Raw genomic sequence first — 23,178 nt, 5'->3', positions numbered from 1 at the left:
ACCATAATCATGATGTAATCATTGTTGTAGGGTCTTTACCTTACAAGATAAAGTGCCTTGAGACAACTGTTGTTGTGATTTGGCATTATATAAATAAAACTGAATTAAATTCAGTTTAGTTGGCATGTGAACCAAGGTTAAAATGAGTTCATTCACTGTCTGCCTCACTTGACTTATTATTTACAAAGTTTTTTTTATTGCTTTAACCTCCTAAGACCCAAACTCTTCCACAGAATGCATTTTAGTTTCTCTTTGATATTTGGGCTGATTGGGGCCCTATGAATGTAAAAACAAAGAATTACCAGATTTTTTTTATTATTTTTTTTACCTTATTTTTGTTTTTAAGAAAAATCAGAACCACATATGGGGATATTCTTTTAAAATTTTAATAGAACAGTAGCTGTATAATGTCCTCGTAAGTGGATATCAGGCCCTTGTAGAGCAAAATTGAATATTTTGGTCTAAATAACCCAAAATGTGATGTCCACATATGTGGACGCCAGGTCCTAGGAGGTTGGGTCATTCACTTTTTTTGTTAGTCTTATTTTATTTTTGTCAACAAATCCTTTTGAAAAAAAACCCAATAACAATTGTACTTTTCTATGAAGTATTACATTATATAAGTATTATATATTTTGCACTTCCATCCCAAAACACTCCAGTGAGATACACTGTTGGACTGAATGAGAAATTTTTTAGTTGCTGTAAAAACGAATTGTCATTTATTGTGTTTTAAACCCACATACATGTCTTCGTAGTGCAAATAATTATTCACTAAAGCAGCAGTATCAAATATAGGGCCTGGGGGCAGAAATTGGCCCAGCACAACCTTCCCTAATGGCCATTTATACTGCACCAATGTAATGACACAACTGATAAACTGTTAAATGACAGAAAAGATCTTGTTGAAATTTCAAGTTTTTATAATGGGTTCACAGTAAAAAAAAAAAAAAGAAGAAAAGGGGGGCATTTTCTGTCAATTAACAACACATATAACCTTCCTGTTAAAGGAGCGATCCTCAACAAAGCTGCTCATAGGGCATTGGGGTTCTCTCAGTGTTGTTGTGGGCTTTTACCTTAAAATATAAAGCATCTTCAGGAAACTGTTAATAAAACAGTACGTTAACAATTCATTTATAAAATTATGTGCTACAATAATGTATGGTTGGCAAAAAAAATAAAAAATTACACCGCATCCTGATCTTTCCATTCAGCATACCATTTGACAACTGCCTCCTCTGGGTTCTGATCTTTCTGTAAGATTTTTTGGCAAAAAGTAAAAAAAAAAAATCACTACATCGCCTTACCAGTATCATCCAATCTATTCAATATATTTTAGTGTTGTGTCACCTATCATGATGCATGTGCCCCACTTTGTTCCATCTCTAAATCCCAAATTCAGCAGAAGTGTAAACTTTTTGGTTTTCTTTGTTCTTTAGGCTTTCTTTCATCAGTCATTTGTTGACTTGACTTGCTTTCCAGATGTGAGTTCCCAAAGCCTGCATGAAGTTCTTCGTCATCATCTTCATCTTCATGTTTCTTTCTCATAACTCACAGTATTCATCACTGCTTTCTTGGCATGTTGAACCACTTGTCACCAACGCGACACGTTTGTATATTTCTCATATACAGCTACACACCATTGTAGCTCACCTCTGCAGTTGTTTGCAGTTGTCATACTGTTGGTTTACCTATAGTGCTGATGTGTTGTCAGGGTGAAGGAGCTCACAGTGGACCCTGCGGCAGCCATGATGGAGAGCCATCAGGGAGGACACATCACGCAGCTGGAGGTGCTGGAGGCTCAGTGGGGAGTGGGGAGCTCTCCACAGAGAGATGATCTGAAGCTGCTCTGTGAACAGAACGTAAGAACATCTGCTGCCCACGCACGCTACCGTGACAGAGAACACTGAACCCACAGCAGCTCCGTGTGAAAAATATAGATGCTAGGTTTTCACAAACTGACTTCAGTCAGCTGGGAACTGCTGAGCCAGATGATAACTTGCATTATTCCACAAATGTGGCCCTTAGAAAACAATAATATTCAAAATACCTCCTACCTTCTCATATCTTTACTCTAGCTCCCTGCCACATTCACAGTTCAATTCAACACTAAGTCTGCTTGCAGGTTCTTGCACAGTTACTTTCCATATAAAACTACAGTTTCAACAAAATAAACAATAGATATTGCCTTCCTCTGCAGTCACTTTATTTTTTAACTTTTATGTCATAACCCTCATTCACATTGTGGCTGATGGTGCCTCATCTGGAAAAGGGTCATGGCTGAATATTGAATAACATTAGGATTTAATAAAAGAAGTAAATGAAGTACCTGTGGGTTTTGGTACATTATTTTTATTTCTTGGAATTTATCTAGCATAATTGTTTTTAGTTTAAATCTGCATATATTTCCTGCAGTTTTAAATTCATAATCACAGCACTGGCTTTGTTTATTGTAGGAGGAAGAGGTTTCCCCGCAGCTCTTCACTTTCCATGAAGCCGTCTCTCAGCTGGTAGAGATGGAGGAGCAGGTGCTAGAGGATCACAGGGCTGTTTTTCAGGTACAGTAGGCCAGAAGATTTCTGTTTTTCCATTTACAGCTAAAAATAATAGGATATTAATAACCAATTGTAGCTAATTGATCTAACCTGATTGATCATTTGTTTTGAGGCATGTTAGTATAGATACAGATTGTTTCTGAACAATGCTAAATCGTATATTATAATGGGTAAAGCTTTAGTTTTAAAAATGTGATATCCTAAGCAACAGCTCACAGCTAGCACTGGAATTCATCTACCCTATTTTCTCAAGAGGCTTTACCTTTGCCAGACCTCCTTCCACCCAAGCTATCGAGCGTATTGGGCGACAAGGTCTCTCCATCGATCACGATTTCCGGCAAACTCTTCACCTTCTTCCCAAGCAATGCAAAGGGCTTTGAGGTCATAATGGAAGGTCCGGTGCCAGGTCAGCCATGTCCGTCCCCTGCCACAACCTCCAGGTGGAACCCATCAGAATGTTTTGTTTGGCTGTCGTCCATGCGAATGATGTGCCTGGCAAGTTTTTGATGGCAGCATGCAATAATCACGCTGAGGTGAGGAAGGTTGCTTCATTGTAGCACCTACTCATTGGTGACATGATCAAAGTATCGGATCTTCATTATCCTTCAAAGGCAGCACTGGTGGAAGACGTCCACCTTCCTGGTAATACTGGCCGATGCTTTACACCTTTCAGTTGCATAGATTACCATTGGGATGATGGTTGAGGCGTACTAATGAACCTTGATGTTGATTGAGATGGAGGCAGATGACCAGATATTTCACATTTGTTGGAATACCGCCGAGGCTTTGCCAGTGCGGCTCTTGAATTGAGTCTCTCAATCTCCGTCCCAGCCAATGACGCTGCCAAAGTATGCAAACCTCTCAACCACCTCGAGTTCTTGCCCACCGATCTTGATCTTAGGCATACCAACCTGGTCGCTGATGTGCATGATTTTTGATTTTTCTGCACTGATGCAAAGTCCAACTTTTTCCAGCCAGGTTCGACGTTGGATGCTGGAGGTGGTGTCCATCTTCCGCCAGCCATCTGCAAAATCAAGGTCGGTAAGTCAACTGATCTCGTCCAAGGTGATGCCTGCATGTGGCCCGACCAAGGCTTTCTTCATGATGAAGTTTAGGGCCATTAGGAACAGGAAGGGCGAGAGGATGCGTCCTTGCCTGACACCAGTCTCAATGGCGAAGAGATTGGTGTGGCCCATGTTCATCTTGATGGAGCAGTTGGGGTGGCAGTAGAGTGACTTGAAGATTGAGATGAATTTTCGCGGGACACCGTACAGGTGGAGGATGCTCCAAAGCAAATCTCTGTGAATGCTATCAAAGGCTTTTTTGAAGTCGATGAAGTTTATTGAGAGTGATCGCTCTCAATTAACACACATCATTGAACGCTAACTGTTCGATGATGTTCCTAAGGGTGAATATTTGGTCAGTGCATGATCGTCCACGTCGAAAACCCGCCTGTTCTTCGCAGAGGCGTTGGTCGGCAGCGCCTTTAAGTTGGCAGAGTAGCATGGTGAAGAAGGCTTTTCCTTTGACCGAGAGTAGGGTGATTCCACGCCAGTTTGTGTACTCCATCATGTTGCCCTCCTTTGGTAGTTTGAGGATGATGCCTTTCTGCCAGTTTTCGGGGACGGCCTCCATTCACCAACATTCATTGAACAGTTTTGTGAGCACATTTGTAACAATCGGCCCTCCATATTTCAACAATTCTGATTGGATTTCATCCATGCTGGCTGGTTTGTTTGATTTTTGAGCTTTCATCGCCAAACAGACTTCATGTTGAGATATGGCACCTTCTTCTACTTGAAGAGCTCCCAGTGCTTCTTGTTGCTCAAAATTGTATGTGCTGGTCAGTGTTTCCCAGAAGTGTTTGACTCAACAAGCATCCTGCTCTTCTTTGGTCACCAGAAGTTTGTCATTCTTTATTCTGTTGAAGTCCTTCCATGAAGTCCTTTGTTGATAGCTTTAGCCTGTTTAAAGCTACATCGACATTCCCTGCGAGCTAAGGAAGAAAAGACGGGGGTGTCGTGCTGAGAAGGAGCGCCGTCACCCGAGAAGGAGACGTTATCGACCATCTCTTCCTTCTGTAATTATTGGAAACGTAAGATCTTTGCCCAATAAAATGGATGAGCTCATGTCGCTAACCTGGTCACAGAGGGAGTACCGGCAATCTAGCATCATGATGCTAACGGAGTTGTGGCTAACACCGCTAACTCCGGACACAAGCGTGACACTACCGGGATTCCAGCTGCTGCGAGCGGACAGGACGAGAGACAGCGGTAAGAGGAAAGGAGGGGGACTGGCAGTGTTTGTGAATGACAGATGGTGTAACCCTGGGCACATCACTGTTAAAGAACAACTCTGCAGCAGAGACATTGAGCTGTTAGCCGTTAGCATGCGTCCATATTACCTGCCCCGGGAATTCTCGCATGTTATCGCGATAACAGCTTAGTGTCCGTCAGACACTTCACACCTCCTCTACTCACCCTGCTCACTCCTCCCCACCCCCAATAACAGCATCCAATACACACTCAACACAAGGCTCCAGCCTGTCTCTCTCAACCACCCAGGTTAGGAGGGAACTGAGAAGGATTAAAGCCAAGAAGGCAGCGGGCCCAGATGGCATCAGCTCAAGGGTCGTCAGGTCCTGCGCGGACCAACTGTGTGGGGTGATGGAGCACCTCTTCAACCTGAGCCTGAGGCTGGGGAGAGTCCCACAGCTCTGGAAAACCACCTGTGTTGTACCAGTGCCAAAGACTTAACGCCCCAAGGACCTCAACAGCTATAGGCCGGTGGCTCTGACATCCCACCTGATGAAGACCCTGGAGCGGCTGGTCCTGGCTCAGCTTCGGCACCTGATGAGCTCATCACTGGACCCACTTCAGTTTGCCTACCAGCCTGGCATTGGAGCGGATGATGCCGTCATTCACCTCCTACATCGCTCCCTCGCTCACCTGGAGACCGCTGGAAGCACTGTGAGAATCATGTTCTTTGATTTCCCCAGTGCCTTCAACACTATTCTTCCCTCGGTCCTGAAGGACAAGCTGGAGAACTCTGGAGTGGACCATCACCTAGTAGATTTTGGACTACCTCACCGACCGACCACATTATATGAGAACTCAGGGCTGTGTGTCGGACAGGGTCGTCTGCAGTACGGGGGCCCCACAGGGAACGGTTCTGGCTCCGTTCCTCTTCACCATCTACACTGCAGACTTGTCCCACAACTCCACCCAGTGCTTCCTGCAGAAGTTCTCTGATGACTCTGCAATAGTCGGCCTCATCACTGATGGGGACGACAAGGAGTACAGAGGGACTGGTGCCAACTACCTCCACATCAACACCACTAAAACCAAGGAGCTGGTGGTCGACTTCCGCAGGCACAAACATCCTCCACTGCAACCACTGAACATCCAAGGTATGGACATTGAGGCTGTGGACTGCTACAGGTACCTTGGTGTTCACCTGAACAACAAACTGGACTGGACTCATAATTCAGAAGCCCTCTACAGGAAAGGGCAGAGCAGACTGTACCTGCTGCGGAGACTCAGGTCGTTTGGAGTGGAGGGCCCACTCCTGAAGACCTTCTATGACTCTGTGGTGGCCTCAGCTATCTTTTACGGTGTGGTCTGCTGGGGTGGCAACATCTCTGCCGGGGACAGGAAGAGACTGAACTGGCTGATCAGAAGGGCCAGCTCTGTTCTAGGATGCCCTCTGGACCCAGTGGAGGTGGTGAGTGACAGGAGAATGGTGGCTAAGCTGTCATCCCTGTTGGACAACATCTCCCACCCCATGCAGGAAACTCTGACAGCACTGAGCAGCTCCTTCAGTGGCAGACAGCAGCACCCACGGTGTGGGACGGAAAGATTTCGCAGGTCTTTCCTCCCCACTGCTGTCAGACTGCACAACAAAGACTCCAACTGATCAAACACACACATCCACACATGTGCAATAACACTAAGTGCAATACTCTTTATCTGACAAAGTTGTATTTTTACTCAGTTGTATTAAGTTCAGTTGTATTCTATTTTTATCCTATTGTATATTTTATTCTATTTATTCTACTGTATATAGTATTTTATTCTATTCTGTACAGTTGTGTACAGTATTTTATTTTTATTGTATTCTAATTTTTGCCATATAACTTTTGCACTGTCCACTTCCTGCTGTGACAAAACAAATTTCCCACATGTGGGACTAATAAAGGTTATCTTATCTTATCTTTAGTGCAGTAATTTACAGTAAATACCATAGAATTTGCCATATTTTTATAAAGAGGAACCACGTGCCATAACACAACTTTGACCCACTTTTGCGTTCATAGGCAATATGAATTTAAAACCACATAGCCCAACTCAGCTGCATCTTTTTCCCTTACAGGAGTCGATCCGGTGCTTGGAGGATGAGAAGGTGCTTCTGGAAATGACAGAGGAGGTGGACTATGATGTTGAATCATATGCAACTCAGTTAGAACAAATCCTGGACCAGAAGATAGACATTCTTACTGAGCTAAGAGGTAAACATCATGCAGTTTCCAAATTTTCAGCCTCTTTGCATTAAGAAAGTATCAATTCTACAAGTTAGTCTGATAAATGAATAACTGTAGATGGCAACAGACACACCGTTAACAAACAACTACCAGCTGCTACAGTAATTAAAGCAACGTACCGATGTTATGTTATGTGCAAGCTACATTTAAAACATTTCCTCTTCCAGCAGTTCTTTCCCACAAGGAAATGAATCTGTTGCTCTCCACCAGACTCAGAAACAGCAATTTTATCTCACAAAACACAGGATTTTTCATCTACTGCAGCCTTGATTTGTTGGTATTGGTTGGTTTGTATTATTGTGCTGTGCTTCAGTGCGTAAGCTTCAATCCAAACTAATGCATTACAGTGCAAGAGTGCTAAGCAGTTTCTATGATAGTGTGCTATTTCCATCAACAAACTTGCAAGTAAAATTTAAATATATCTTCACATTTTCAGTTGTACATCAACTCAAAATGTGTTTTGTGCCAGCAACTCAAATAAGTTTTACACTTATTCATATAGGATTTTTAAGAACTATACCCACATTTGGTGATTTAAAAATCTGATACTTCAATCAAGGTCAGTATTGATGAGCAAATAGCTAATTATATGAAAGAAAGAAGTTAAGCTACGAAATATATGAAAATACAACAGACCCAACAAAGACAACACAAATGTCCAGCAGTAGGATTATCCATGATGATAGGAGAGAGATAAATCTTCATTACCTATTCTTCACCAGTTTCTGCTCCTATCATTTCACCTTCACTTTTTATAAAATTCACTTTTTGCTACAGAATATTTCACAATATTTAAAAAAAGCTTCCACTGGTGTATCAAATTTTGTATGAGTGACGTGATTTCATGTTATCCTGAAAGACAAAGATCATCATTTAAATAGTGCCTTCTGTGTGATATTCTCTCCTCTTCCAGATAAAGTTAAATCTTTCCGTTGTGCTCTCCAGGAAGAGGAACAAGCTAGCAAACAAATCACCCCCAAGAGGCCTCGGGCGCTATAGACACATAACATGTGCTATTTCACTGATTGGTCCTCAGAGAGGTGAAGGCCATAAGGAGGTCAGTGCTGATGAAGCAGCTGATTTAACTCAGCTGTGATTTTATGGTTCCTGTTAGTGTGTTTGGTTTTCCCTGACCTCTCTGCTGTACAGACTGCTTCCTGTCATCCATCCATCCATTTGCAAAGCCAAAGAGCGTACCGCCCACGCTCTGCCATGTTCCTGTAAAGCGTATCTATAAAGTTTTTCTCTGTGTGCTTAATCCCAAGTACTTGATTTTAAAACAAAAAAAAGTTCAGACATTGTTTTAAATTATTTTTTATCAGATCACTCATGCTCACCAGGGCAATTTTATAAACAACTTTTGCCATTTCGTGCAATATTTGGAGGAATTTTTCTTCCTGTTCTTCCTGTTTCAGCTCGGATGAACAGGGCATGTCAAGTTTGTCTGTAACATGAGCCACGTGTTTGTGTTGATACTGTATGTAATTAAGGTTTGATTGAGACAAGCCTAAAATTAACCTTATGTGACATTAACTGCACTAAAGGGTGCACTATGATCAAGGTGTTTCAGGATACATTTACAGAAACAGTTTTTTTCATTTGCCATAATAAAAGATTACTTCTTGTTGGTGTATGTGTATTTATTTAGCCCTCAGGGCACCTTCTGTGGAGCATCTAGCTAATTTTCTCTGGGCCACTAGTTCATAGTTACTAATTATTACTAAAATATGTTTAACTACTCACGCTGTTCAAAGGCATGAAAATCTTTTCATAGCCTTCAGTTTAACATGAAATACAATACAATACAATACAACTTTATTTGTATAGCACATTTAAAACCAGAGGTAGCCAAAGTGCTTTACATAATCCAATAAAACAATAATAAAATACAAATGCAGATAAGCTAGCAGATGGCTGGCATTGATTAACCAAGCATACAAGCACGCAGATAAGCAAGCAAGACTTAACGATAAAAACAATAAAACAATATAGGCAAAAGAGAGGAAAGGGGAAGGCAAGAAAGAACACTTAAAAGGCCTGCTCTAGGAGGCCGGGAAGGCTAAGCTAAAAAGGTGGGTTTTCAATTGAGACTTGAAGGTCTGGATTGAGTCAGATGTGCGAATAGTATGAGGGAGGTTATTCCAGAGGTTAGGTGCAACTGAAGCAAAGGCACGGTCACCTCTGGTTTTCAGCTCTGACCTAGGTTGCACCAAGAGCAATTGGTCAGACGATCTCAGCATTCTACTGGGAGTATACACACTAAGGAGATCAATAAGGTAGCTGGGTGCAATGTTATTTATGATTTTATAAGTAAGCAGTAAGATTTTGAAATCAATGCGGTGTTTAATTGGGAGCCAGTGAAGGCCAGTGAGAATTGGGGTGATAGACTCAAACCTACGAGTACCAGTTAGAGGGCGAGCCGCGGCGTTTTGGACGAGTTGCAATCTACGAAGAAGGGCAGAATGAAGCCCAGTGTATAGGGAGTTGCAATAGTCAAACCTGGATTCAATTCAATTCAATTTTATTTATATAGCGCCAAATCACAACAAATGTCGCCTCAAGGCGCTTCATAGATACAGAGAAAAGCCCAACAATCATATGACCCCCTATGAGCAAGCACTTTGGCGACAGTGGGAAGGAAAAACTCCCTTTTAACAGGAAGAAACCTCCGGCAGAACCAGGCTCAGGGAGGGGCGGCCATCTGCTGCGACCGGTTGGGGTGAGAGAAGAAAGACAGGATAAAAGACATGCTGTGGAATGAGACAGAGATTAATAACAGATACGATTCAATACAGAGAGGTCTGTTAACACATAGTGAGTGAGAAAGGTGACTGGAAAGGAAAAACTCAATGCATCATGGGAATCCCCCGGCAGCCTACATCTATTGCAGCATAACTAAGGGAGGATTCAGGGTCACCTGGTCCAGCCCTAACTATATGCTTTAGCAAAAAGGAAAGTTTTAAGCCTAATCTTAAAAGTAGAGATAGTGTCTGTCTCCCGAATCCAAACTGGAAGCTGGTTCCACAGAAGAGGGGCCTGAAAACTGAAGGCTCTCCCTCCCATTCTACTTTTAAATACTCTAGGAACAACAAGTAGGCCTGCAGAGCGGGAGCGAAGTGCTCTAATAGGGTGATATGGTACTACAAGGTCATTAAGATAAGATGGGGCCTGATTATTTAAGACCTTGTATGTGAGGAGCAGGATTTTGAATTCAATTCTGGATTTAACAGGAAGCCAATGGAGGGAAGCCAAAACAGGAGAAATATGCTCTCTCTTTCTAGTCCCTGTCAGAACTCTTGCTGCAGCATTTTGGATTAACTGAAGGCTTTTCAGTGAGTTTTTTGGACATCCTGATAATAATGAATTGCAGTAGTCCAGCCTGGAAGTAATAAATGCATGAACTAGTTTTTCAGCGTCATTCTGAGACAGGATATTTCTAATTTTAGAGATGTTGCGCAAATGGAAGAACGCAGTCTTACATATTTGTTTAATATGTGCGTTGAAGGACATATCCTGGTCAAAAATGACTCCAAGGTTCCTCACAGTGTTACTGGAGGCCAAGGTAATGCCATCCAGAGTAAGAATCTGGTTAGATACCACATTTCTAAGCTTTTCAGAGCCGAGTACAATGACCTCAGTTTTATCTGAGTTAAGAAGCAGAAAGTTAGTGGCCATCCAAGTCTTTATGTCTTTAAGACATTCCTGCAGTTTAACTAATTGGTGTGTGTTATCTGGCTTCATGGACAGATAGAGCTGGGTGTCATCTGCATAGCAGTGAAAATGTATGCTATGTCTTCTAATGATGCTGCCTAGGGGAAGCATGTATAATGTAAACAGAATTGGTCCTAGCACTGAACCCTGTGGAACTCCATAATTAACCTCAGTGTGTGAAGAGGACTCTCCATTTACATGCACAAATTGGAGTCTATTAGATAGATATGATACAAACCACTGCAGTGCAATACCTGTAATACCTACAGCATGTTCTAATCGCTCTAATAGGATATTATGGTCAACAGTATCGAATGCTGCACTAAGGTCAAGAAGGACAAGCACAGAGATGAGTCCACTGTCAGAGGCCATAAGAAGATCATTTGTAACCTTCACTAAAGCTGTTTCTGTGCTGTGATGAACTCTGAAACCTGACTGAAACTCTTCAAATAAACCATTCCTCTGCAGATGATCAGTTAGCTGTTAGCTGACAACTACTCTTTCAAGGATTTTTGATATGAAAGGAAGGTTGGAGATTGGCCTATAATTAGCTAAGACTGCTGGGTCTAGAGATGGCTTTTTGAGTAAAGGTTTAACTGCAGCCACCTTGAAGGCCTGTGGTACATAGCCGATTATTAGAGATAGGTTGATCATATATAAGATCGAAGAATTAATCAATGGCAGGACTTATTTGAGCAGTTTTGTAGGAATGGGGTCTAAAAGACACGTTGATGGTTTGGAGGAAGTAATTATTGAAGTTAACTCAGAAAGATCGATTGGAAAAAAAGAGTCTAACTTAACATCAATGGAACTAAGAGTAGCTGTAGATAATATTACATCTGTGAGATGATTATTGGTAATTTTTTCTCTAATGATAAAAATTTTATTTGTGAAGAAGTTCATGAAGTCATCACTAGTTAACGTTAAAGGGATGGTTGGCTCAAAAGAGCTCTGACTTTTTGTCAGCCTGGCTACAGTGCTGAAGAGAAACCTGGGGTTGTTCTTATTTTCTTCAATCAGTGATGAGTAGTAAGCTGTTCTGGCTTTGCGGAGGGCTTTCTTATAAAGCAACAAACTATTTCTCCAGGCTAAATGATGATCCTCTAAATTTGTGACACGCCATTTCCTCTCCAGATTACGAGTCATCTGCTTTAGGGTACGTGTTTGAGAATTATACCACGGGGTCAGGTACTTCTGATTAGAGACCTTAGTTTTCACTGGAGCTACAGTATCCAGAGTCGTACGTAGTGAGGAGGTGAAATTATTAACAAGATAATCGACCTCTGTTGGGGTAGCGTTCAGATAGCTGCTCTGCTCTGTGTTGGTACAGGGCATTGACGATGATAACAGTGGCTGGATTATATTCTTAAACTTAGTTACAGCGCTTTCAGAAAGACATCTACTTTGATAAAGTCTACTCTCGACTGCTGCGTAATCAATTATTGTAAATGTAAATGTTATCAAGAAATGATCAGACAGGAGAGGGTTTTCAGGAAACACTGTTAAATGTTCAGTTTCTATGCCATATGTTAAAACAAGATCTAGAGTGTGATTAAAGTGGTGGGTGGGTTCTTTTACATTTTGAGAGAAACCAATTGAGTCTAACAACAGATTAAATGCCATGTTGAGGCTGTCATTTTTAGCATCAACATGGATGTTAAAATCACCCACAATAATTATTTTATCTGAGCTCAGAACTAAATTAGATATAAAGTCTGAGAAATCAGACAGAAACTCTGTGTAAGGCCCAGGTGGACGATAGATGATAACAAGTAAGACTGGTTTCTGAGTTTCACAGCTGGGGTGAACAATGCTAAGCATCAGGCTTTCAAATGAATTAAAAGTCTGTCTTGGTCTTTCATTAATTAATAGACTGGTGTGAAAAATTGCTGCCACACCGCCCCTTCGACCTGTGCTTCGAGATTTCTGGTAGTTAGAATGACTCGGGGGTGTTGATTCATTTAAACTAACATAATCATCCTGCTGCAACCAGGTTTCTGAAAGGCAGAGTAAATCAATTTGTTGATCAATTATTAAGTCATGTACTAACAGAGACTTGGAGGAGAGAGACCTAATATTTAATAATCCACATTTCACTGTTTTACTCTTTGGTTCAGATGTGGATACTGTATTGTTCTTTCTTTGTAAGTGTTTAAGTTGTTTGTTGCTGGTTTTTAGTTTGTTTTTTGTCTTTTTGGAAGCAGACACAGTCTCTATGGAGATGGGTTTTTGGGGGGGTAGCAGGAGGAGAGAAGCTGCAGAGAGGCGTGTAAGACTGCAACTCTGCTTCTGGATGTGACAAAAGAATGGATAAGCTTTTCTAGATCCTCACGTGGTAAGTATGGCATGGCCTTAGAAATTAAACAAAGTTGATAGAAACAAGATTTAATAACAGAGGACACATGCTTGTCAAGCTTAAAGGAGCCGTCCAGGTAAACACCCAAATTACTTGTGGAATCGGAAAGATAATCAGCGAAGGGCCCGAGGACACCAGTTAGATGGGCTCTAGGGGTATGACTATCAAATATTAAAATTTCCGTTTTCTTGTCATTAAGGATAAGAGAATTGCTCAGCAGCCAGTCTTTAACTTCACTTATATAATCGAAGAAGCGAAGTACCAAGGAAGTTTCATCCTCGGTCAATTCAAAATAAATTTGAATGTCATCCGCGTAGCAATGATAAGAGAGTTTGTACTTTTCAATAATACGACAAAGGGGTAACATATATAGAGAAAACAGCATAGGACCCAACACAGACCCCTGAGGGACACCGCAGGTAATGGGGGCAATGGAAGAGGAGTAGGTACCCATCGTGACAGAGAAGGACTTCTCCAATAAGTAGGTTTTAAACCAACTAAGAGCCATACCCGTAATGCCTCATTAACAGGATATTATGGTCCACCAGATCAAAGCAGAAGACAGGTCCAACAAAATTAAGACGGCGGGGCGCCCAGAGTCAGTAATTAAAAGAAGATCATTGAAGACCCTCAAAAGTGCTGTTTCCGTGCTATGGCGCAGTTTAAACCCAGTTTGAAATTTATCCCAGATGTTATTCTCATTCAGATAGGTCTGAAGTTGTGATAGGACAATCTTCTCGAGGATTTTTGACAGGAACGGAAGTTGCGAGATAGGTCTGTAATTAGCGAGATTTGAGTGATCTAGGGAACGCTTTTTAAGAACAGGTTTCACTTCGGCATGTTTAAAGGCAGCTGGAACACAACCCATTGACAAAGAAAGATTGATTAGTGATAATATACAAGGCCCAATTACATTAAATCCCTCCTTAATAATGCGAGATGGGAGAATGTCGTGAACAGAATTTGAGTTTTTTAGACGATCAATAATTCCCTTAAGGGTAGGATGTGACACTGGTTCAAACTGAGCAAGTGTCATAGAGCAGCGTAAAGCGGGGGCTTAGCACATCCCCAAAGCTTTTAAGGCTCTTAAGGTGGAGATTTTATCAGTGAAGTGATTTAAGAACTGCTCACAAAGAGCCGAAGAAGCTAGCCACGATGCTTCAGGATAAGGGTTAACCAAGGAGTTAAAAATATTGAATAAAACGCGTGGATTATGACTATTACTCGTAACGATGGCTGACAGAACAGCCGATTTAGCCATCTTAGCAGATTTCTGGAATTCCAAGCGTGTCCTGCGTAAAATATCAAGGGACACCTGGAGCCTATCCTTTTTCCACCGCCTCTCAGCTTGACAGCAGGTACGGCGTAGGGCACATGTAGAGTCATTTAACCAAGGTCGGGAACAGCTTCTAGGACATTTCACTTTTATAGGGGCCACAGAGTCCAGTATGGAGGTGCATATAGCGAGTAGGGAGTTGGCAAAGTCATCAAATAAAGACTGTGTGATGCCAGCCATATCAGGGAGCACAGATTCAGAGAAAAATGCAGAAAGTTCAGCCACAGTCCCAGAATCAATGAAACGGCCTAGGCGTTGAGGGCCCCCAAGGTTCAGATCAGTTTCGCATAGATCAGCATCAAAAATGACTGGAAAGTGGTCAGAAATCCCAGTGTTGCTAGTTTCCCTCACACTAGCAACACTGGGATGTGGTCTTCCATGAGAGAAAACCAAATCAAGTGTGTGACCTTTAGAGTGGGTTGGAGCATTTACCCACTGAGTAAGATTAAAAGAATCAGCTAAAACAAGAAAGTCTTTGGCAAGCCTATCGTCTTTACAATAGATATGAATGTTAAAATCACCAGCAATAAGAAGACGGTCATAATTTAAGCAAATAGATCCTAAAAAGTCAGCAAAATCATTGATAAAAGTCCACAACACAAAGAGCCAGGGGGGGTCCAGGAAGTTCCAATAGTTGTGCTTCGAAGCTAGCAAACATAGGTGGGGACAGCTGCCGTATCCAGAATTTATTCCTAAAGACCACCGCAAGTCCTCCACCCCTACCCGAAAGCCTCGGTGAGCTGAAAAAATCACAGTCCGGGGGAAGGAGCTCAGAAAAGGGAAAGGACTCACCAGGACGAATCCAGGTTTCCGTCAGCAGTAAATCCAGACCCGTAGTGGTAAAAAAGTCATTCATGATAAAAGTCTTGTTCATCAACAACCTAACATTTAATAATGCTCTCCGGGCCGAAGACGCCAGGTCAAGGTTAGAGGCGCATCTCAGGCCTAGATTAATTGTAAGCCTAGATTAATTTTATTAGTATTTATTATCAAAATGACTGCTGTAAATTCAGTTTATTGCAGTTGAGCTACATGAAGTTCAAGACCTGTGCTTTGTATGTGTGTAACTTGATACCACATCTGTTTTCTAGTAACCAGCAGTGGGCCTCTGGTTACAAAAAGAACTTGCATAGAAGTCCAAAGTCACTTGGCTCCTTTGATGTGTAACCTCAGTAAATACTTTTCTTGATGATTTCAGGTCTCAGTTGCTAGTTTCAAGTCTACTTTACAAGCCTTGCAGTGTCTGCTCCAAAGCTGATTAGTTGTTCTGGAACAAAAAAAACTCAGAGTTGCCGATTGCAGAGTTAACAAACTCAAAGTTAGGCCCAGATCTACCTCTCACTCGGTGCTTCCTATTTCTAAATACCAAGACATCAGTGCTTGAAACACTGTGCTTCAGACATCACAGTGGGATCTCACTCCTCAGCTGGTTGTAAGTCTCGGATTTATACATAATTGTATGTAAACGTTTAAGACTAGGCTAAAAAGAACACACAAACACATGGTAATTTATCATCCAATTATATTTATTCCACAGTACAGAGGATAATGGTGAGTGCTGGGGGTCATAAATCTACCAGAACACATACTGTATGAACAAGGACACATCTGTACCTACTGAAAATGTGAGTCTAAATCACTTGGAAAAGTAATTCTGGTGTCCCTAATTAAGTACATGTGGAATCTTAGTTACTGGCTGTCGGTGTCATGGATCAAAGAATCAGTTAAAACATATAAAATGGGTAATGACAATCTATGCAACAGCTAACGTGGCGCAGAGAAGTACTATTTTATGCCACCCTTTCCTAGCAAATATAAGCAGTATATAAACATTTAACGATGCAATAATGAAACTGTAAGCAGATACAAAGTGTTCGTCTATTCCCGCAATTATAAAAAAAAAAAGTAAAACAAATGGAAATCACACATAAAGCAAGAATTAATGATGCAGTAATGGTTACAGGGCAATTAAAATTGCTACAAATATAATAAATGAATATGTAGAGCTACATTTTAATGTGTTATAAACCATTAAGTGTTTATAGTGCTGCTTAGAAAAACTAGATGATGTTAAAATAAATTTTGTGCATGTGACTCTAATCCCATGCTATGCATATATTGAAAGTGTATATTAATTATTGCCACTATACACTTTGTCACGGTCCTACAGCATCTGTGGCATTATATTTCAGATGTGTACATACAAAATATGATATGGCACTAAAGGTGGACATCAATAAATTGTCAGTCCCACTTTCTAATAAGGAACTTTTTCTAAAAGATTTATTCATTTAAAGATATTAATCAAAACCGACTTTTATTTGGCAGCTTTGTTTCACTTATAATGGCTTTTAAAAACATTTGTAATCCTATTATAAATACTAAATAGTCATCAATTAAGAACTTTAATCAGTAGGCATGCTTTCCTTTTACATGACTGTACCTCTTCAGTACAATACATACATGTTTCAGGTATGAGTTTACAGAAGTCATTACAAATACTTTTATTAGCTTTAGAAAATGTAGGAAGGTTTTAAACACATGAATTTTCAATAAGTACCAAATAATTAGTTTGCTAAAATGCTGTTCATAGAAGCAACAGTGGGTGCTAACATTTTTCACAGTGTCAGCATTAAAGCTAAACTGAGCAGTCATCTCATAGACTGAAATGAAAAGTGGTCTCTTTGGACTAACGTGTCCAGTGACTTATTCAGCATACAATAATGTTTACCCTTTCACAAAGGGTGTGTTATTAGAAAGTGAAACCACAAACTAAAATGCACTTTTTAAAACTAAAGATGTAGGTCTCTATATTTAATCATTCTTATCCCAAAGTGGCAATAATTGTGATTACAGGAAATATATTCTGCTGTTTGTTTTTGTTTTTGTTTTTATATGTAAGTGTTCAGTTTAATTGTAAGGACATAGTGGAGAAGAGTTCATTTATTATTCTTACCAGTGTAGGTTATGTAATTTTAAGTCGGATTAGACAAAATGCAACAGTTTGTTAAATATTGTTTTCTGTTATGGGCTTTTACTTTTCCATGCACCTACTGCTGGCTGAGAAAAATGTCTCGAGTTATATTGCAAAGGTTTTGTAAAATACTGCAGCTTGAAAAATAGGTACAATAGTCCTATAAAGCATACTTGACTTTTGTAAGAGACAGCAGATGTCTACAGCAGCTCAAATACAAACAGTTTTCACATGGTGTGAAAAAGCTGCACGTGGTGTATGGACGTGTATGCTTTCAGACTGCATGTAGATTGTATTGTGGTAGATTGTGCCCCTGCTGTGATGTGAAGAACAATATTGCACTGGTAGGAACATAAAAGCTTCCTGTGTTGGTCCATAGCCTCAATGACTGCCAAAATGACAAATAAAATGCTACATATTTCCATTATAGTTCACCTGAAATTTCCAGAGTAACGTCATGAACCTTAAATAAATAAATAAACCTCGACCCTATATTTCCTACATATATATCTTTACAGTATGTACAGTGACACATCCTTGGCTCCCGAACAGTGTCAGAATCCAGATGGACAGACATTCAACTCAGCAGCCAAAATGGCCAAATGGGAAAAAGTGTTTGCATCCATAAAACCACCCACATCACGACAGGCAGTCACGCTTAAACTTCAGGACTTCTTTCAGTCTAGCATATTGTCCAAGGTTTTGGCAGCACGCTCAGACTCTGTTCTACAAGGTCAAAACATTTTGCCCATTTTTTTTCACATGCAACATTCAATTTAATATTATGTAGTCAGCAAATCAAAATCCAGTCAAAGCATTAAGACGTTTGCTCTCAGTACACACTTCCCCTTCTTACGAAAGGCTGGATACAGTATGCATCAGGGGTTTTCAAACTATGACAACCTCCCATCTGTGTCAGGTGGATTGTACAGGTGCACAGATGTGTTTGAGAGCAACAGGAAGCACTAGTTGTCTTTTTTGGCCCTTTAATTTCCAAGTTAAAAATGAGTGGATCTATGTGATATATGTATCTTTAGATTCAATGGGCCATAGACTTTCAGAAGACATTGCTATATCCAGTACCCATGACTAATAAGCAGACAGTTCTTCATGGGTACAGTGCAAACAGAAAGAGCTAATAGCTAAGACAATTGCTAAAATGCTTTTAATGGGGCCAAAATCTTAAAAAAATAAAATAAAATAAAAATTTAAAAGAAAAGAAACAAAAATAAGAAAAAACTCCTAATCCTCTAGGCATAGTCTGTGCTTCTCAGATATCAGCATGTAGTCAAGTCACAAAGCTAATTACATTCCTTTAAAAAATAGTCACCATTGTTCTAAATGATTTTCTGGATTCTTCAATGAGTCTTCTAAGTATCTGGGTTAACCAACAACAACAAAACAGCCTTGTCTACTCAGTAAAAAGAAGATTTTAAACTTGAAATCTTTCTCAGTTTGCACCTCTGAAACCAAAAGAAAATAAAGACAGCAATAGATAGTAGGAAAATTAGGAGATGGATTTGAAGAGACACCTCTTGCAGTGTGGTGGCACAGTAGTAGAGCAGTAAGTACTGTTGCTTCACAACTAGAAGATCCTGTTTGTCCATTTAAGGTGGACACCTTAAATGGACCCCAAAAAGCCCCCTTTCTTCTGACTGCCCAACTGCTTGCTGGAAGCTTGCTGAGGAGCAGCACTGATTATCTGAGAGTTATATCCTCCTGAGAACCAGCCCATTCATTTATGTGTCCTCTGTAATGGACATCTGTTTTTGACTTATTTGAGCTAACCTACTAAGTCCTGATGTGCTAAATAGATGACATCCTGGGATTTCCATTGATATTTCATGGGTTTTGTCTTTTATCTCTAAAGAGGAAGGAAATCACAAAAAAGTTCAATAGAAAGATTGTTTTTTCCTCGCTTCTCAGGAGGATATTTCTGGGTGTGCTGTGTATGTAGCCAATAGCACAAAGAAATCAGGTTTCTGTATGTCATGTTATTGTAAGATAACATAACATAAGAAGGAAAAGTGCGCTTTTAAAGGTAAACTTCAGGAGTCTACATTAGATTGCACTAATTTTTAAAGAATTACAGTTACTGTAGTTCCAAAGCTTTGAGAATAATCATCCACCAAACAGAAAAATATGCCTGTTAAGAGAACACAGAGTGTGGGCATAGATATGCATCAGTGGGGGAGCACAATATCAGACTTTGAAAACTCCTGGTCTAAAGACTTCTGTAGAGTTCCTTGTTAACTATTTGGCACATATACGTACATCGTTTTCATATTGTGACCAAATGTACAGACGTATGCATACCAGCACATATATCATATCCTGACATAAATAAAAAATGTCATGCACTACAAAGGTGTTCAAATGCAGCAACATGAGATGGTAACTACAGTATATTCCACTGTAAACTAGTGCAAAAAAGGATAATGAGGTTACGCTGTTGATTAACTACAGTATTAGAGAATGATTTTGGCTTTTGTGGTGGGTTCAAGACGGTCTGGATCACACAGACTGTGTAGTGTGGAAACTGGGCATGTGAAATAACAGCATAGTAAAATGAGGGTGACAAGCAGTGCGGCTGCTCCATACATCCTTGCACGAAGGCTTAAAGGACAGATTCACAATTTTTCATGCTTCAGAAATAGCCAGATGCTCATCTGAACACTGAAACTGTTGTAGTTATAATTATTTAAGTCTATACCAAGCATCCATATGTAGAACTACGTATCATTTGTTTAGACTTAGACTTCCAGTTCATGCGAAAACACATTAGAATTTATGCTTGTTATTACTATTATAAATATTCTTTTGAAAATTTGGCTTAAAAGATTAAAGTAAATGATTTCCAAGGTTTTAAATTTTATCTTTGTGTCAGGTCAAGTCAAATTATTACAGGGTGTGTATAAAAATGAATAACTTTAAAAACTAGCTATATTAAAACAATTCTATTGCAATATAAGAAGGCTTGATTTTAAAAATCGAGTATATGGCCTTTTTTGAACTATCTTCATAAACACTTTTTTTAAACTTTTTTAGCTCTTATTGACTGAATTTGGATCATTTTAAAGGTGTACATTAAAAGGTCTTGTCATTCAGTTTTGTGCAGTCCTTAGTAGAACACCCTGAACACTGGCTGAAATTTTTCGAGAGATGTTGTTTAGTTGTTAACATTTGCCAAAAATAAGCATAGTGGATTCTGTCCACTATCACCTAAACTGGAAGCACACTGTGTAGGGTATGTCTTCATGGCTAGTTTTACTGTTTCAGTGTTCACACAGGCACCTGACTTTTTTATTTACCATACCTGTAAATGTTTTTACCTATTATTTAAAGAGTGACATTTATGCCTGCTATGTGCCCATAGTTTTTGTTTTTTTTGGATTTGGGTCAGAGATGTGAGGTGGCTTCATCTTCTTTAAAGGGAAAGAGAGGCCAATGGGACTCATCTCCCATACTTCACACACACTGATAATTCAGTCATTTCAACATTCGATCTGAATCACTTCGGCTCATTCTTTAGTCCATTTGGTACAAATACTGAAACATCTTTGTGAGTGAAAGCTCTCCCTTCCAGTTCAGTCTGAAATGAAACAGGCTCCAGGTCCAGCCTGCATTATATCCTATGAGAAAAAAGAGCAAATACCCAGGAAACACCACAAAAGTGTCTCCCAGCAGCAGCAACTATGGGAAACAAAACACCACCAGCAGGTGGATCTGAGGTATTGCAAGCAGATGAATATATAGATATATATATATAAATAAAGGGATAGTTGCTGTGGACTGTACAGAGTCTCAGTTGTTGCTTTAATGCTGCATGCCCTGTTTTTCTGCTTTCCGTCTCCTCTGCAAAGAAAGTGTCTTGTGGGATATTAAGGCCTTGGATGGCCCAGAGGCCACATGGAAACAGAAAATACTACAGAGTTTCACACAGGGTGGAATGAAAACTGAATGGCCGACCTGCTATCAGTATGTTTTAAGAAGCATGAACAGGACTGATCTGTGACTAAGACGACAAGTACTTTCCGCTGTGATGCAGTATATTTCACAAATCCAGCCCTTATTGTTCAAAGGATCAATTCATCCAAAATACACATTTCTTTATTCATATCTTTTGGTATCTAAAAATAGAAAATTTAGAGATTCTTTTAAAATTTCTGCCAGCACAATACCATGAAGGTAATTCGTTTGTGGTCCATTACACTTAACTCAATGCAGCATTCTCATGCTATCATTTCTCCAGTAACAACGCTGCAAGCTTTTTTCCTAATCTGGTTTAGCTTGTTAGCATGGTGATTTTAGGTGGTAACAAAGAGAGTTTGGACCCTGACAGACTCTCGGGTACATTTTCATGACAGAAAATACTTCCACCTACATTTACATCATCTTAATGTTTAGATACTTCTGGACAAATAAAACCAAAAAGTACCGGCCAGATAAATAGGGTGGAGTAAAATGGAATTGGAGAATCCTTTATGAAGCCAGCTGACAGGCTGATGGTAAGAAACGGGAAGAGAGTAACTAAAACATCTAACCTAACAACCTTCTGGATGGATTTTGTTTACACTAACATGCTGTGGCTAGTTAAAATAGCTACTAATAGGATCTCTTTTGGTAGAGTTTGGATGAACAGATCCTTTACAGTAAGGTCTCCATTTGGTCTCTACTTACTTTTTGATAGATTTGCTTTTCTGTTTTTGCATCATGAGGGTTTTCTATACTTATTGCCAGTCACTGCTGTGTTCCAAAACAGTGGAAAAGAAACTCAAGTGTAAATCACTGGCCCTTTGCCACGGCTGCCAAACGAACTTAGCCTCAGTCCCATGGTTGACTGTCTGAAGATCAATCTGGCTCTGCAGTTTGTCCTGAGCTCATGAGTGTGAATGTTTGGACAGTGTGTTGTTTGGAAAGGAGAAGGGAGGGTTTCCCGTTAGACGAGATTAGTTTAAGGCTTACAATTTCTTTTTTTTAATCCTTCCTTTGTCATTTTTTTTAAATAGTGGTATATCCTATAAAAGTATTACTGTAAAAGAGTCATGCTACAGAACTGTTTTGTTCTCTAGATCCCACTTGGCCTGATTAGTCCACTCCTCCTGGACAGATCCCTACTTATCGCTCCTTCCTAATCTCTATTAATTATGAGTTATTTATGCTAAACCATCTGTGTATTCCTTCCACAGACCCATCAACCACACCCTCCCATCTTTTCTTTACCTTTCTATCTTTTATCTTAGTCCAGAGATCATAGTGGCTCGGCCAGGGTCCTTTATACCAAAGCTTTTATTTAAACATTACTTGGGGCCATGTAAGCCTACACTGCCCTCCTTGGTGCTGCTGCTGCGCCCCCAGCACCCCGCAGCTATACTCATACTCCTCTGTCCTGCTGCTGTGACCCCTCTATCGCGCTCCACTTCACACTGGCTGAGCGTGCGCTCAGTCCGGCCTGGCTGGCTGGGTGAGCATGACCCCGACCCTCCAGGCTGCTGAGAGGAGATGGTGCGAAAGATGTGGTTCCGTTTCCGGAGGAAGTCTCCTCCAGCTGTGCCCAGAGCAAAGCTGCCCTTCCGGAGGACCATACGGGTACTGGCGGTCTTGGCAGGGCGAGACCTTTGGTTGTACTCCAGCTGAGATAGGTGGGAAGCATAGCCATCCAGGATGAACTGGAACAGATTAACAGTCAATTAAACTGGGTTTACT

At 40.5% G+C, this 23,178-nt stretch overlaps 2 protein-coding genes across 4 annotated transcripts in view; one reads left to right on the top strand and one right to left on the bottom strand.

Moving 5' to 3' along the window:
• The window catches only part of LOC146513899 (kinesin-like protein KIF2A), a 31,491-nt gene extending 18,421 nt beyond the window's left edge, over positions 1 to 13,070 (top strand). For both annotated transcript variants that reach the window (XM_085164585.1, XM_085164584.1), the window contains 4 exons: positions 1,715 to 1,862; positions 2,457 to 2,558; positions 6,927 to 7,062; positions 8,009 to 13,070. In XM_085164585.1, the coding sequence (XP_085020711.1) occupies positions 1,715 to 1,862; positions 2,457 to 2,558; positions 6,927 to 7,062; positions 8,009 to 8,094 (472 nt within the window). In that variant the 3' untranslated portion in view covers positions 8,095 to 13,070. The remainder of the gene's footprint in view (positions 1 to 1,714; positions 1,863 to 2,456; positions 2,559 to 6,926; positions 7,063 to 8,008) is intronic.
• A 5,609-nt stretch (positions 13,071 to 18,679) lies between these two features.
• pitpnm2 (phosphatidylinositol transfer protein, membrane-associated 2) overlaps positions 18,680 to 23,178 on the bottom strand; it is a 38,265-nt gene continuing 33,766 nt past the window's right edge. For both annotated transcript variants that reach the window (XM_085164574.1, XM_085164575.1), the window contains one exon: positions 18,680 to 23,141. In XM_085164574.1, coding sequence (XP_085020700.1) covers positions 22,773 to 23,141 — 369 coding nt within the window. In that variant the 3' untranslated portion in view covers positions 18,680 to 22,772. The remainder of the gene's footprint in view (positions 23,142 to 23,178) is intronic.

Source organism: Neolamprologus multifasciatus, chromosome 7 (genome assembly GCF_963576455.1).
Source record: "Neolamprologus multifasciatus chromosome 7, fNeoMul1.2, whole genome shotgun sequence".
Classification (NCBI taxonomy): domain Eukaryota; kingdom Metazoa; phylum Chordata; class Actinopteri; order Cichliformes; family Cichlidae; genus Neolamprologus; species Neolamprologus multifasciatus.
The sequence above is the reverse complement of the archived record's forward strand: the minus strand, read 5'-3'. Positions and strand labels throughout refer to the sequence as shown.